This window comes from Sphaerodactylus townsendi, linkage group LG17, assembly GCF_021028975.2.
Source record: "Sphaerodactylus townsendi isolate TG3544 linkage group LG17, MPM_Stown_v2.3, whole genome shotgun sequence".
In the NCBI taxonomy this organism is placed as follows: domain Eukaryota; kingdom Metazoa; phylum Chordata; class Lepidosauria; order Squamata; family Sphaerodactylidae; genus Sphaerodactylus; species Sphaerodactylus townsendi.
In genome coordinates this window covers 6,422,412-6,437,875 of record NC_059441.1, presented here as the reverse complement: position 1 = coordinate 6,437,875, position 15,464 = coordinate 6,422,412, and the positions used below count along the sequence as shown (strand labels likewise).

Genomic DNA, 15,464 nt, shown 5'->3' with positions numbered 1-15,464 from the left:
TGAATGGCCCCGCTGAGCTGCAGTTCTGACCGCGTGGGCTCAGGATCTAGGCGCATGTCTTCAACTTTCCATGGAAGCTTGCTGGGTGACCCAGGGGCCACTCCCGCAATCTAACTCATGGGGTTGTTGTGAGGGTAAATGGGGAAACCACACATATCAGAGCTTAGCAAATCATTGGTGCCAGAAATCTTACTCTGAAGACTAAAATAATTTCCAGAACAAAAAGAAAATTTGCCAAGGCTGGATGTGCACTTCCCTGAGCTCCTTAAAAGGATGGCTGGATAAAAACACACTACATGGTCTGGCCCCAAGAGTACCTGCATCAAGAGTAACATGGAGGATCAACCTTCAACCATTTCTATCTATGTACTTTTCCATCGCAGCAAAAAAAAAAAAAACAGCCACCCATGGTCAGGGCAAGAACATTTTGCACCCTGCATTTCTTGCAAAGCGGCATTCCAGTCCATCCCCCTCTTTCATACATCTTGGCCCAGTATTCATTAATAACTTTCTGCTACATTTTTCCCTACGTGGAGATCCAAAGTGAACTGGGAACATGGAAACAATATCCACAACCAGCAAATTCTGACGCTTCTGATAACAGAGAAATGTTACCTCTAGGACAACAGATAATTACAAACCAGCTCTAAGTCTGGTTCTTCAACCTCTGCCTGGCTGCCGTCTTTCCAATTGATATTACCACACAGTGAAAGTGCCACACAGCCATGCAAGTTTCTGGCTATGGGGGCCACGGCTGACCTCACAGTGACAATTCAAATTTTGCACAAAACCATCTTACTTAAGGACACATGTAGCATAGAGCAGTTTATCATTAACAAGTAGGAAGAAACATGCTTTCGTAGACCACATCTCATCACATTAGGATTCCAACTACGGTACAGTCTTGACACAAGGACATGTTCAAACACATGAACTCATGAGAAACAGGGCTACCTGGCAGGACAGTTCCCACAGCAACCCAACATTTTCCCATTGACCTAAAACAAGCCCTCATAATGGACAAAGTGCAAGACTGAGGTCCCTTCCTCACATGCAGAATAAGGCACTTTCAATCCACTTTCAGAACTGTTTGCAAGTGGATCTTGCTATTCCACACAGTAAAATACAACTGCAAAGTGCAGTGAAAGTGGATTGAAAGTGAATTATTCTGCATGTGAGGAAGGGACCTATAAGAGGCAATTAATTAACAGTGCAAGTCTTGCAGCACAATTCGGGGGGGGGGGGAGCCAGAGGGAGTGATGTGATACCTGTGCTAGAAGAAGTAGGCCTATAGTTGGCATATGGGCGGAGACACAGCACAGTAGCGCTGCGTCTCTGCACAGATGCATGGTGGCGCTGTGCTGGCATCTCTCACGCGAAGTACCCTGAGCCAGCATCAAAGGGTGCACTGGTGGGAATGGAACTAGGAGCAGGTTGGCACAGGAGCGCCATCTCTCCTGAGCATGAAGTTGTGCCAGCAAAATCAGTGGCATGGCCCATAGGGAGCCATTCCATGAGGTTCCCCCAAACACTTGAAATGCCCTCAGGGTGTCGACTAAGTGACAGGCCAATAGAAAGACTCCCCTCTGCCAGGCAAGTCTCCTCAGCAACCAATTAAAAATCCCCAGAGGGATGGCCCTGCGTGGCCCAGGACAGGGTCTGACAGGTACCTGCAATCAAGACTTAGAGCAAGCAGCACAGTGCAAAAAGGTGTCAGGAACAGCACAGATAGAGCACATGGCACTTTGGGGCTTGGGCACAGCACAAAATCCCACTTGGGAGAGCAAAGTCTATGCACTCTGTGGCTGTGCTCTTGCACTTAAGAATTCTTTCAGATAGAGCAACAGAACAGCCAGGAGACGACAGGGCAGCACGACAAATCCAGGTGATCACTTTCAAGCACACCACCAGCATGGAGGGATGTGTGTATCCTGTGGCTCCCACAAGTCATCCTGGAAGGACTCCACATGCTGCAGAACCTTGCGACCAAAAGCAGCTCCAGTTGAGCTGTAAATGTTAATTTTATAATGTCTGATAAAGGTGGAGATGGATGACCACATGGCAGCCTTACAGATCTCCTCCACCGATGCATTCTTGGAAAAGACGGCATTTGTTGCCCCCCCCCTCCCCCCCGCCCCTGCCTGCGTGTGCCACGATGGCAGGAGGTGGTTCTGCCTTCTGACCTGGTAAGGCACAAGTATGCATGACTTCAGGCAGCTGCTGATCGCTGGGCTTTCCCCTTATTGGGAAGAGTGAGTGCGACCCTCTGGGTGTACTCTCTGCTGACAACAGTCTTCACTAGCCCATGCTTGATATTATCCAGCTGCAATTACCCCAAGGTATTTGCAAATTGTAGCCTCTTGGATTTTGCACTTGATGAGTTAGCCATCAGGCATTTCAATCCCCATCACTCTCATTGACCTTGCCCCTCTTTGTGTACCACAGTGGCGCACTTTTCCAGATGAAACTCTGCATCAGAAATGTCTGTACTGGAATATATTTTACTCGTGACTGGATTTCCGTGTCTGATTTCCCATACAGCTTCAAGTCATCCATGTACAGCAAATGTGAGATTTTTTCTGAGTCTTTGTGCCATTTGATAGCCCAACTTTGTTTTCTTTAAAATTACTGTTAGTGGGATCATGGCAATGATAAACAGTAAAGGTGATAGTGAATCACCTTGGAAAATTCCTCGCTTAATGTTGACTGTTCCAAAGTTTTCATTTCCGACTGTCAGCTCAGTTTTCCACTGTCTCATCGCTTTTTCAGTGAATACTCGAATGTTTTTGCTGATGCCAACTGTTTTCAAGCATTTCATAATCCAACGCCAGAAGGAATCCACAAGAATTACTTCTGCCTGCAGAACCCAGATCCTCTGCAGAAGTTTGGACAAAACTGGAAGTCTTGTCGATGGCTTTGGCTGCAGGATGGAAGTACCTGGAGAAAAACTGTTCCATCTAGGCACTGTGAGGGGTTGTGAAGAGGTCCCCAAGAGCTGAACTATCCAGTCAAAGAGTTCTGGTTTAAGCTCCACTCCCCTTTCATGATCTCTTGTTGACTGAGTCAGTCTGCCTGGCAGTTTGCTGTTCCATTGATGTGTTCTGCTTGTAAAGATAGGAGAGTCTTTTCCTGTAGGGCAGGGATCTGCAACCTGTGGCTCTCCGGATGTTCATAGACTACAATTCCCATCAGCCCCTGCCAGCATGGCCAATTGTAGTCTATGAACATCTGAAGATGTGCAATAGCTGGCTAAGTTGTTTGTGAATCACAGCTAAAGGTTTCATTCAATTCCAAGCAAAATACTTTCTGACAGAGGAGCCCAATTTGTGTCCAAGTTTTGGCAATGTTTTTTTCAAACTGTTAGGAGTTGAGAAGGGGTAAGCTCCACCCACCATCCCCAGACCAATGGCCATTCAGAGAGGGCAAACCAGATGCCGGAATGGTACCTAAGGTGATATATCAACTATCATCAAGACAACTAGACTGACTTTCTGCCTCCTGCAGGATATGCCTGCAATAATAATGTGCATCAGAGTAGTGGACAGTCCTTTTTCAAAGGAAGGGAAACGGTTACTATTGCTTGAGGGGGAGAGGCCAAAGGACTTACAGGACTGGTTGGAGAACATTCAGAAGTCTTGGCTCCATATTTACACAGCTCTGGTTCAGGCCAAAGAGACTTATAAGTCCCAAGAAAGCACAGATATCTGCTATGAGGAGGGGGACTTGGTTTACATTTCCATTAAGAACCTTCGCTGTGAGCATGCAAGCTAGGCCACCATTATTCAGGGCCCTTTGGTGAATGTTATAAACAATGTGACTGGAGACTGAGTTGCCTAAAACTTACAGCTCTACACACCCCGTTTTTCATTCCCGCCTCCGGCCGACCTGTGGGACCCCCGAGTGGATGTGCCTCCCTCCCTTCTTATTGATCAACAGGAGCACCACGACATGATACACATCCTGGATTCCAGAGCGCACGGTGGCAGCTTGCAGTATTTAGTTGCTTGGAAGCATTTCCCTGAGGGGGAGAATGAGAGGGCTATCACCTCGGGTGCTTGGGCCTCTCGTTTGGTGCACGAGTTTCACCACAAATATCCTCAGCACCTGGGGGCCCCAGAAGTTACTTTCAGAGGGGCAGAATGTCATGATCTGGCCTTGTTCTGGTCCAATCCTGTCATTTCTCCCGGCCGGGATGTGGGATCCTCTGTCTGGGACTGGTATCTGTTGCCTGCTTCTTAGTTTTGCTTTCAGGCATGGGCTGGTTAGGCAGCTGCTGGCTTCCGCACTGCAAAGCAGTGGGGAGTGTGGGATGTTTTGATTTGGCGAAGGCCATGGCTCTGCCTTCCCCTGGGAATGGAGGGGTGCTGCTCCCCCTTGGGAACTGGTGCCGGCCAAGTGGCGGTGTCAAGCCACGTGGAAATGGGGGAATGGAGTAAGGGTGTAACAGATGCTGTTTTGGCGCTCAGTTCTTAGTTCTGTGAATAGAAGTCTAAAGGTTTAATCCTGATGCTGTTTTCCATAAAGGTAATCGTTTGAACACTAAGTCTCATCATTGAACAGTCCAGAGGCATGACAGCAAACAGCACAGGCAACCTAGCCAGCTGCTTCTCCCTTGTTAGCAGGAAAAGAATTGAGGAGCAGGAGGCAATTCCACACCAAACAGGAAGAGAAGAGGAAAGAAAGTATTTCATGCCTCTCCAGTTGGACAGTGGGATTCACCCACAAGGAGTCCTTGAGCTCAGATGGGAAACTGTACTGGAAAATCTGGCCAGATGTCTGGAGACCATGGTGAGATGGTCAGGGCAGAGCCGCTGAAGGTTGAACCCAGCGAAGACGGAGGCCCTGGGGCTGGGTCAAAGGGCCTGGGTTCCGCTTCCCACTCTTGATGGAGTTCAGCTGGAGCTTGGAAGAGTTTGGAAGTGATTCTGTTTGCCTCCCTTTCTTTAGAGGCCCAAGTCAAGAAGGCAGTCAGGGCAGCATCCTTCCATTTCTAACAGCCCCATATCTGACTCTTTGCCTGGCTCACATTGACCTAGCCACAGTGATCCATGCAATGGTCACCCCTAGGCTGAACTACTGCTACTCACTCTATACAGGGCTACCCTTGACAGTGCTCCTGAAACTACAACTAGTCCAAAATGCAGCTGCACAGGTCTTGATGAGAACACCGTATTCAGCCCACATTACACCAGTGCTCTGCCAGACCCACCAAGAAGGAATCCATCCTTCTTCTCCTTGATGGAAGCTGTTTCCAGATTTCCCTGATGCAGAAGCATCTTGCACTTCGATGCCCCACAAAGACCAGGCTAGCAGGGAGAGGGAAGAAGAAAGAGGAAAGGGCTCCCTGGATCAATGTCATCATGATCCTTCTTGAAGAACTGCAGCCGCCCTTCAAGGGCACAGCAAGAGGCAATGCCCTTTTGCCACAGTTACATAAAAGTGACATAAAAGCTTCCTCTTCCTTTACTGCTCACTGGAAAAAAGGGTGCGTTGACCGTCTCTCTTAAGCAAGCGGCTTGTCAGGAAGACGCCTCAGTTCTCCTTCCCACAGACGGCTGCGTGTTCCCTCCAGATCACAAATGGGCACGGATGCGCTGCCGTCGGAAGGGTGGGGGACAAGGGGGTCATGGCGGACCTCCATGGAGTCCCAGATTCAGTCTTGGACATTCCCAGTTAAAAGAACTCAAACAGAAGGGAGAAGACTTTTTGTGTCTTAGATCTTGGAAAGCCCAGTAGCCACCCCAGACTCCTTCAGCCAACTCTTGGGCTTCTTTCCAAGGCACAAAAACTACACAAAAAATGAACACAGGCAAATTTCTACAAATACACGACCCACTTTGAAGTTAGCCAGGAGTGACCGGAGCCCAGCTGCCGACCCCTCAGGCAGTTGGCTGATTCGACGTTCCTGAAGAAAAAAGTGTTGAGTCCAGCGGCACCTGCAAGAACAGCTAAGTTTGTTGGTCTTAAAAATGCTACTGAGACTTTTTCCTGCTGCTCCAGACCAACATGGCTACCTTGTCACCAAAGAGGCCAAGCCCACAAATATGCTTTGGTCCCTGGACATGCTCAGCAGCCCTGGGAAGGCCGTCGGGAGTGCCTGGGACAGCGGGGACGGGCCCACAAACGCAACAGGAGGTCCCACCGCTGTGGGCTGATCCGAAGCCCAGGAAAGAACCAGCGGAAAGAGGCAATATTAAGAAATACCAAGCAGAGCACTTAGGCCCCCCCCCCCCACTCATAAGACGACGAGGACCGAGAGGCTTTCATCCTGCAGCACTCCTCGGTGCCAGAAGCCTGTGAGGCAAGCGACTACCTGAAGCCCTCTGCGAGATCTCGCAGGGCCATTCACTTCCATGGCCTGAGCAATCCAAGGAGCCTTTCCCATCCCACCTACCCAAGCCCTCGCTTCCAAGGCGAATTGCGGTAGGGCTATTTGGTTCTACAGGGAGAGCTGCAGGTCTTCTCACCTGCCAGTTCTCCCCACCCACAGTGAGACCAGGCAGCACTCCAGCTCCCAACCTGGGAGGGGTGAACAGAAAAAGCTACAAACTGGAGCCTTCTCACGCTGGACTCTCTTTTATGGATTGAACACATCTGATCTCGAGAGAAATCACTTCCTTCCACTCTGAACATTTCAGATGCAGATCACCAGCATCAGCCCTCACCCCCACCCCCACCCCAGGAGATTGTGCTGCTGCACTGCTGTGGACATGCACTGGCGGAAGAGGAGGCTGTGCCTGGACATGCAGGTTCTACCACGGTGCGTCTGGTAAGATCCGCTCCAGATGTACAGCCCGGCCCCAGCCAGCTGCCAAAGCACAGGATCCTCTCCTGGGAAGAACGTGCCCAGGCATCTGCTGGAATTCCCCAGTTGGCAAGTTACTCGGGAAACGTAAAACAGGGTGCGGAACGAAAGGCACCCCTCCCCTCCCAGTATGTCTGATATGTAATGCAGAACTGTGTGTGTGTGTGTGTGTGTGTGTTGGGGGGGGGGGGGTTAAAAGCCAGCATCACATCTTAAATGACCCTCCTAGAAGTAAAGTCAGCAGCCTCAGTTCCAGGACTGTTTCTCTCAGCTGCTGCAGGGATTTGCCTAGCCCTTCCAGCGTCAAGGCCAAAACCTCAGGACAAAATACTTCAGAACAAGAGAACACCACAGTCACTGCCAGAGGTTCCTGGAGAACAGCTGGAGAGGAAGAATGCCCAGAAGACACTGGCATCCAAGGGAAAAGGTGCGCGAGCGGCTTCCACTAAAACCAAGGCAGGTAAGAAGACAAGAGACAAAAGGGGGCGGGGGGCAGAGAAGATGAACTCCTGCCTGGAAGAGAGACCATTACGGACATTCATGCGGAGTCTACAAAAGACGATGGGAGAAAAGGTGAAGAAACAGATGGACAAGAAGTTGCCATGAAATGCCCCCAAAACACCACGCAGCCCAGAGTACTTGGCCACCCCCCCCCCACTCTTCCCCACCTAAAGCAAGCAGAAGCTACCTGGCTAGAACTCCCCAGAGTAGATGGAAAAAAACCCAGCCCAACCGAGACATTTAACGCCCCCCACCCCACTCCCCGGGCAGCATCCAGAGACACAGGAATGCTCTTCATGACTGAGCAGTGGAGAGTGACTCCCTTCAAGCACCCAGTCCATTCCCTTCACATGTCACAGCAACACTACTGAGCAGACTTTGTGGTGTGCTGCCCTCACAAAAAACAACCAAAGAGGCGGCTGCCAAAATGGGGGGGAGAATTCTGAGTAACTGGCAGCAGCGGTCCTTGGCCACGAGGCTCACAGCTGGAAATACCACCGGCCGACTGCCCTGTTCGCACACGGGTACTTCAAAGCCACCGCAGTGCATCTTTGCCACAGTAGCCTTTAAGTGGAAAAAATCAAGGAGGCCGGGCGCAATCCCCTGCTCTGCCTCAGCCGGCTGCATGACCCGCCTTGCAGCCCAGTCGACCTCACAGGATCGTTGTGCAGCAGCTCCACACTGAGCTCCTTGGAGGAAGGGCAGGAGAAACATGCAATCCACACTGGTCACCACCTAGAAAACTGAGGCACCAGAACTAATAAGCAGGCCCAGTGGAATGCTTGGTGATTCTCAGCCCGTCCTACCAACAGTGCCGAGGCAGACACTCAAGGCTGTGGCAAACCCACGCCAGGACCTCACGCAGCAGTGGCTCTGGGGCTTCTGCAGCAAGACGGGCTCCAGCACTGCCACAAGCTCTGGGTCAGCACAGCCACAAAACGTGGGGAAAGCTTCTGCTCAAAAGCGACTCTGCTCCCCAGGGCAGGATGAGCGTATTTTAATCCTAGAGTGCTCAGGGTGGCGTAAATGGTCCCCTGCCCTCCCCCGGTGGAGCGCCAGACCCGAGTCCTGCCCTAACGACCTTGGCAGCGCCTCTCACAAGATCCTGGGCTGCGCTGTCAGTGTCAATGAGTGAAACAAGCGTCTGCCAGAAAATGTGAGTCATTTCCCCCTCTCACTTTTGGGTCAAGGCTTCCTGTAGCATCAGAAACCAGCCCACAGCAAGCGACCAGCCAAGCTACATACAGGAAGAAAAGTGCACATACAAAAGCCCTGGCTTGCCTAGGAAGTGCCGGGGCAGGAATCAGCTGACAGACTTGCGAGCGGAGATACCCCTTTGCCCCCCCCCACCACCACCAGCAGCAGCCTCCTTCTCGCCCCCAGCTCAGGCGCCACTGACGGCAGCGCCTCAGACCTCCACAGCCAACCTCCCAGGACTTGCCCATCACAGCAAGGGGGATGTACTTTTGGGGGGAGAATACATAAATAGCCTCTACACCCCCCCCCCCCCCCCGGGTACAAAACAACCTCAAGGTAGAGCAACTGTTACACATTTCTTTCTAGAAACGAAAAATGCAGCTGAGATACAAAACAATAACAGAAATCTACTGATTCTGACACTGGGGGGGCCCTGGCAGCATAATGGATTGGAGTGCACTTGTCCAAACACTTTACCCCATCCGTCTGCCGGGTTCCATGCTGGTTGCTGGTGATGCCCTGGGAGTTGGAAATCAATCAACAAATTAACTGTACATTGGAGTGCTCACTGGATCTCACCTTCTACCCGGAGCCTCTCTGAAGGATAAAAGCTCTGACTCTTATGAGCCTTGGAAATAGTTGAACAGGTAATTCTTCAGAAGCAGAAAGCAAGAGCTACGCCACATACTGGCATATAAGACTGAATCAGTCAAAGAAAATTGCCCTCAGTAAACAAAGGTGAAATGGGATGCTTTGTCTGAATTTGTGATCTGGCCGTTAGCATGTGTCTATATTAGGTTGCCAACAGGATGGAATTAGCTGGATGGTTCAAGGCTCAGCAAGAATTTTGAGGACGAGTGTTAAATAGCTGTGAGAGGGGAGGGGGGTTCTTCGTCTAGTATACAGTTACATACTTAAACAGACCCAGTTAGTGTAGCCTGATGAGGTCTTAAGTAAAAAGCAGCTAGAGTCTTGAAATAGGTGGCAACTCAGAGAAAATATGACGCCTAGAGCAGGGGTCACCAACCTGTGTTCTGTCCCGTACCCCCCATCCCCCGTAAACCGCTTGTTTGCAGCTATCACTCTCAAGGCATTTTCCCTCCAACCCACACTTTTCTTCCTGCCACAAGGCATCACCTACTGCTGTTTTTCCTGCCCCTTTCCTGCAAAAAACAGCAGCATCGTTTCTTCTGGTCTCCATAGTTTTTTTTCTGTCAGCCCCCTCTTACCTTCCACACTAACATTTTGACCATTTTGGGTGCCTGGCTTGCCAGCAACGTTCACATACCTGTACCACTCGGCTTTTTCACACACCCACGTACACATCATGCATTGCCACCTTGAAGGCTATATGTATGCAAGCAAGCAGTTGTGTGAACGGGTGCAGAAGATGCAGTGGTGGGATTCAGCAGGTTCGCACCACTGTGGCAGAACCGGTTGTTAAAATGGTGCTTGTAAACAACCAGTTGCTAAATTGTTTGAATCTCACCACCGGAACCGGTTGTTAAATTATTTGAATCCCACCACTGAGAAGACGCCTGGTCTGCTTTTGTAAAAAAAAGTGGTGGAAAGACAGTCAGAGGGCTGAGTCTCTTGTGCAAGAAAGGATCCAAAGTGTTTTGCATACTGAACACTTCTAAAGGCTCCGCCCACCAAGGCTCCTCCTTCCTGTGGCTTCCAAGGTTGCTGGTGAGGTTTCTGTTGCAAGCAAAAGCATCCTTCCTTCCTCAACAAAAGCTGGTTGCCCTGACTTCCTGCTTTGCTTGCTTCTGCCTCTTCCACCCCACCCACTCCAGCTAGGGGTCTCCTCCTGCATCTGCAGGGATGGGTAAGCAGTCCTTTGGGTTGAGAGGGGTGGAGTACTATTCCCACATCTTCCTCCAGCTATGTTTCCCTTCCCCCACCCCACACCCCAACCGCCCCTTCTGCCATTTTGCTTTCTATGACCGAGGCTTGCCTGGCAGGCAGTGATGTGTACGCACACCCTGCACATCATTTGAAGCCACCTTAATGGAGCATCTTCTGCTCCACGGGGATGGCTGCCCTTTCATAAGGAGGAGGAGGTTTTGTGCCACCTTAAAGTTTAACAGGCCGATCCACAATCTTGTTCAGAAATATTCAGTGGGGTTATGCCCAGGAAAGCATTCTTTGGATTGCAGTGCAGTAGTTTTAAGAATTTATAGTTAAAGCCCGTACCACCAGATGCGTCTGCCAAATTCTCAGCAAGCAACCACAGCTCTGCACGTGAAAAACAGTTGCAAACTTGGGTGTTAAACTTGGGGAGAGGGGTTTTATCGCCATCTGAGTCTTATTCTAGTTTTATTTTTAATACATTGCATTGTTATAGGTTTTAATACTATTATTATATTATTCCATTTAGGTTGTATGCCGCCCTGAGCCCTTTGAGGGAGGGCAGCCAATAAATCGAATGAATGCATGAATGCATGAATGCATGAATGAATGAATGAATGAATGAATGAATGAATGAATGAATGAATGAATGAATGAGAAGGATTTACACCCTGCCTTTGTCTCCTGTAAGGAGTCTCAAAGCAGTTTACAAACTCATTCTCTTCCTCTCCCCACAACACACACCTTGTGAAGGAGGTAGGGCTGAGAGAGTTCTGAAACAACTGTGATTGGCCCAAAGTTACCCAGTAGACTTCATGTGTAGGAGTGAGAAACAAACCCAGTTCTCCAGATACGAGTCCACCATTCATGTGAAGGAGTGGGGAATGAAACCTGGTTCTCTAAATTAAGAGTCCACCGCTCTTAACCACTGCACCACGCTGTCTGCAAAAGAAAGTCCTGCTTCAAAGAAATGAAAAATTGCAGAGGAGCATTATGTCTCTAATGACAAATGGATCACTGAGTAGTTCTTTGGCCCACTCTGCACAGGCCAAAAACAGCAAACAAGGCAAAACACAGTTCCTGGAGTGCAGCTCGCACAGCTGCCCCCTCCAAAACAAAGCAGCTCCGTGCTTTTCCCCCGCAATTGGCATGGAAATGCTGTTTTTGAAACTTGCTCAATGAGAGAGGTTTTTCGACAATAGCGTTTTGCACCTGGTGCCCTGCGAATGGCACTGGGTTGGAGGCGCCACTTTTAGGCGCCTCCTGTTTTTAAAGAACTTACCCTTCTCTCCCTGCGCAGCTCCGCAGGGACGAGGAGGCACACCCACGCTGCCCTCCAATCCCTGAGGCGTCACCGTGGCCACGGGAGGGGGGGTGTCCGCAGGGAGGGAAGATAAGTTTTTTAAAAACAGGGGGCGCGGCTTTGGAGCCGCCCGCACAGGAGCAAACAGTCCCAGGGCTCTACCGGCATCAAGTAGCCAGTGTGGAGCCGCTTCCCTGGCCTGTGCAGAACAGGCCTTTGTTTTAAACAAGGATAACGCGGCTCGCCTGATAGGTCTTGAAATTGTTGCACTATTAATATAGTACGATGTTAGAAGGCACTTTGAGTCCTGACACAACAGGTACTCACCGTATCTAGGAGAGGAGCCAGTGAAAAAGATACAATCTCTTTTTGCAACCAAATAGTTTTAGAAAACACTTTGAGGAAACTCTGTCTACCGTGCATGTCAGCTGAACACACTGAATCAAAGGTTGCCATGAAAAAGAGTCGGGTCTGACATATATTCCAAACCCACACATCCAGAGGATTTCAATGGTTGAGGCAAAAAACCTGAGACAGTCCATGACATTAATAACACAAGGACCAAACACTCTGATCCAGCAGCCGCTTCACACTAGTGTTGGGGGTCAACCGGGCGTCAGATGGCCGCTGCCTCAATGAGACCTCCCCTGCCCTCAGTGACACCCCCAAGAATGGGTGGACAGAGTCGACTTCATCAGTAATCACAATACGCAAGTGCAGAATGGCTTTACTGATTACATGTATTTGTTAAAAAGAATAAAGTGGTACAGAAGTTAAGATAGAGGAATACAGTGCAAACCAGTTAGAGTTATACCCTTCTAAGCCCACTGGCTCCAGTCGTTTCCACACGGGCCAAAGAAGTTGGTAAAACGACAGTAAAAACAGTGTCATGGGCGCGGAGTTCACACAGCTGCCGCTGCAGAAACAACGCTGCAGAAACAGCGCTGCAGCAATGCAGCAATGCTCCATCGGCCCCACAACGGTGTATTCGAAAATTGCTCAACAAGCAAGTCTTTCCAACAACAGCGCTCCGCAGTCGGCGTTGTGCAAAGCACCCACCAAGAATCGGTGCGCCAGAGTCCTCCCCCACAAAGGCGGCCCACTCTGGCACCGAATGCCCATGACATCCACCCTGGGGAAAAAGAACAGAGCCCATGACATCCACCCATGTGAACGCTCTGTTGCTGCAGCATTGCCTATAACACCAATGGAACAACACTGTAATTGGCTGTGCAGAAACAGCCTCTGTTTAGGACAGCATCATTAATTTACAATTTTCATGCTTTTGGGTGCATGAGTGAATTTGCAACAGCCAAACAAAACAGGCTTAGGGTTAACTCATTGAAGAATTGCCATGGGTTATTAAATCCCTCCTCCTCCAGCAGAGCATAGCTTCGTGTAGTTCCTAAACATTAAATAGGAACAAACAACAATATGATCTGCGCCATTCAATTTCTACCTGCTTCTCATCACAATAGTGCTGCATTGAATGCTGGGTGGAGCCCACTTCTATTCCTCTGCCGTTTACTTGCAAAAGAGGCACAAAAACAACCCCATGAAAATAACTTAAGTCCCTGCATCGATACATCACTGGGGGTGGGGGAGGCTGCCCATTACCAGACATTTGAATGCATAAAAACCATCAGATTAAAAATCCAGTTAACTCTAGACAGACACACACACACACGTGGACTTCTTTTTCATTTTTGAAATGAAAAAACTGGAATATCTGAGCAGCACTGAACAAAAACTCTTTTGGAATAAGAGGCTGTACTAAAATGCCCCACACCACATAATATGCACAATCCAATATGCACATTAGGGTTTCCCATAACTGGGCTTTCAACCCATACAGGTTCAAAGGCTTAAAGGGGGGGAAAACACAGGGTGAGCATGACTACCTTCCAGGCGCAAAGCTACGCAGTGCCGTAGACATGCGAGGGGCTCTAACCAGGAGAAGGACATCAGGCAGGTCACACCTTAGCTACAATTTAATAAATCTCCTTTTAAGCTGGCCATGAACACCTTTTGTGATTATCCGACCACAAAGATTTCTCTCTGGTGTTTTGCCTGCTGCTTTTATGTGGTGTTTTACTATTCCTCTGGATGCTTCAGTTTATGCCTTCAATTCACTGATGAAAGCTACCCCTCAGAATTTGAAAAAGAGATGGTGACTTACAAACAATCAACCATCTTCCTGCCCCCCAGAAGCATCCCACTGCTATGACCCAGCTTCCACTTTGGGACAGAAAAATCTCCAACCACCAGATTTTTTCCCTCTGCACACAACACTGTGTTCCTCCATGGAATCAACTGTTCTCCCCAAACCTATTGCACATCTATGCTTCACCCACTGGGTATTACAAAATGAAAACAGAATTCTAAGAGAAAAGGTACAATCGCTGCATTTCAGGCAAAGCAGAGGAAAGGCCTCTGAAACACACTCATGGAGAACCACATAACTTGGTATAACCTCAGATTTGACATCTGACAGTCAACAGCTTAACCAGCCTGTCGATGCTGAAGGAAGCACCAGTCAATACAGACGCACATCAGAGTCCGTCACGTTCCCACACCTCCTCTCCCCACAAACGCCAGCCGTGCATCTGCCCTCTCCCACCTGCGACAAAAGCAACGCAAAGCTCATTCTGTTGCATAGATGCTGCCAGTTTCATGCAGCCTCACCTCTTGGCTTCCTCCAAGTGGCAAAGATATTCATAGGCCACGTTCTGACGCCTCCGCTCATCCATTTCTTCAGCCGTCATCCTCTCATTATCCAGGACAGCTGCAAGAAAGACAAAGCTTCAATGGACACAGTCCCCAAAACAGGCAAGTTGACTGTGTGCTTCCTCTAGGACAGGGGTGCCAAATACGGTGCTTATCGGGGCCAGGATGCCCACCAACACCTGTCTTGATGCCCACCAAGTGTTGTCAGGAAGTGGGCAGGTCCAGCAGGGCTCCTGAGGGTCTACTGGAGATGCTGCTGGCTGCCCAGATTAAAAGAACATTGTTTTAGTGGCCACAAAGGGGAAGACCCGGAGAATGCACCGGTTGTCCCCCTCCCCCACGCTCCAGCTCCCATTTGTCCAACAGACAAACAGGCACATTGGAAAAAATCTTCCTGTGGAGTTACTAGGATTTTTTAAAGTCTCACAGTCCACACCATTACAGAACAAGAATTCCTGTGTATAATTCACACATGATTTTTTGAAAGATCAATTATTTGAGATCCATTATGCCAGGTATATATAACAGGAAAGACCTTCCCTTGCCTGAAACCCTGGAAAGTCAAAGTTATTACAAATGTTCAGATGGACTCAGTCCAGGGCAGCTCTCTCAGGTTCAGACAGCTCACCTAAGCCCAAACCTGCCAGTCACAGACTGGGACGAAGGCATGGTCTCCCAGCTGCCCATACTCACTGACGTGCCTGTGGCATCTAACAGGGAACCGAACTATGTGTTTGCTGCCATTCCTTGCCACTCCCTCAAAGCATTCCAAGCAAAGAGGCAAGATGCATGCATACTGACTGGATCTGTGAAAACAGGGCTCAATTCTCCAGGAATTAATCCTTTCTTTTGGCCAGATGGTGGGGACCAAGCCTACCTGACAGGGTTGTTGTGAGGGTAAAATGGAAAAGGAAGAACCATAGTTGCCACCCAGAGTTCCTTGGAGAAAGAGGATGGTACAAAGGGTAGATAAATATTAGCTTGCTACTAAGGAAAATCTTTATACTATCCAAAAGGGTAAATCTAACTTTTCAGACACAACCATATATAAGCCTTTTACACTACAGATAACTTGGTAGT

The 15,464-nt window shown here is 49.3% G+C and overlaps 1 protein-coding gene across 1 annotated transcript in view; it reads right to left on the bottom strand.

The window, feature by feature from the left end:
* The window catches only part of IQGAP1 (IQ motif containing GTPase activating protein 1), a 71,812-nt gene that overhangs the window by 53,764 nt on the left and 2,584 nt on the right, over positions 1 to 15,464 (bottom strand). Inside the window, exon 2 of the mRNA XM_048481726.1 lies at positions 14,343 to 14,442. Coding sequence (XP_048337683.1) covers positions 14,343 to 14,442 — 100 coding nt within the window. The remainder of the gene's footprint in view (positions 1 to 14,342; positions 14,443 to 15,464) is intronic.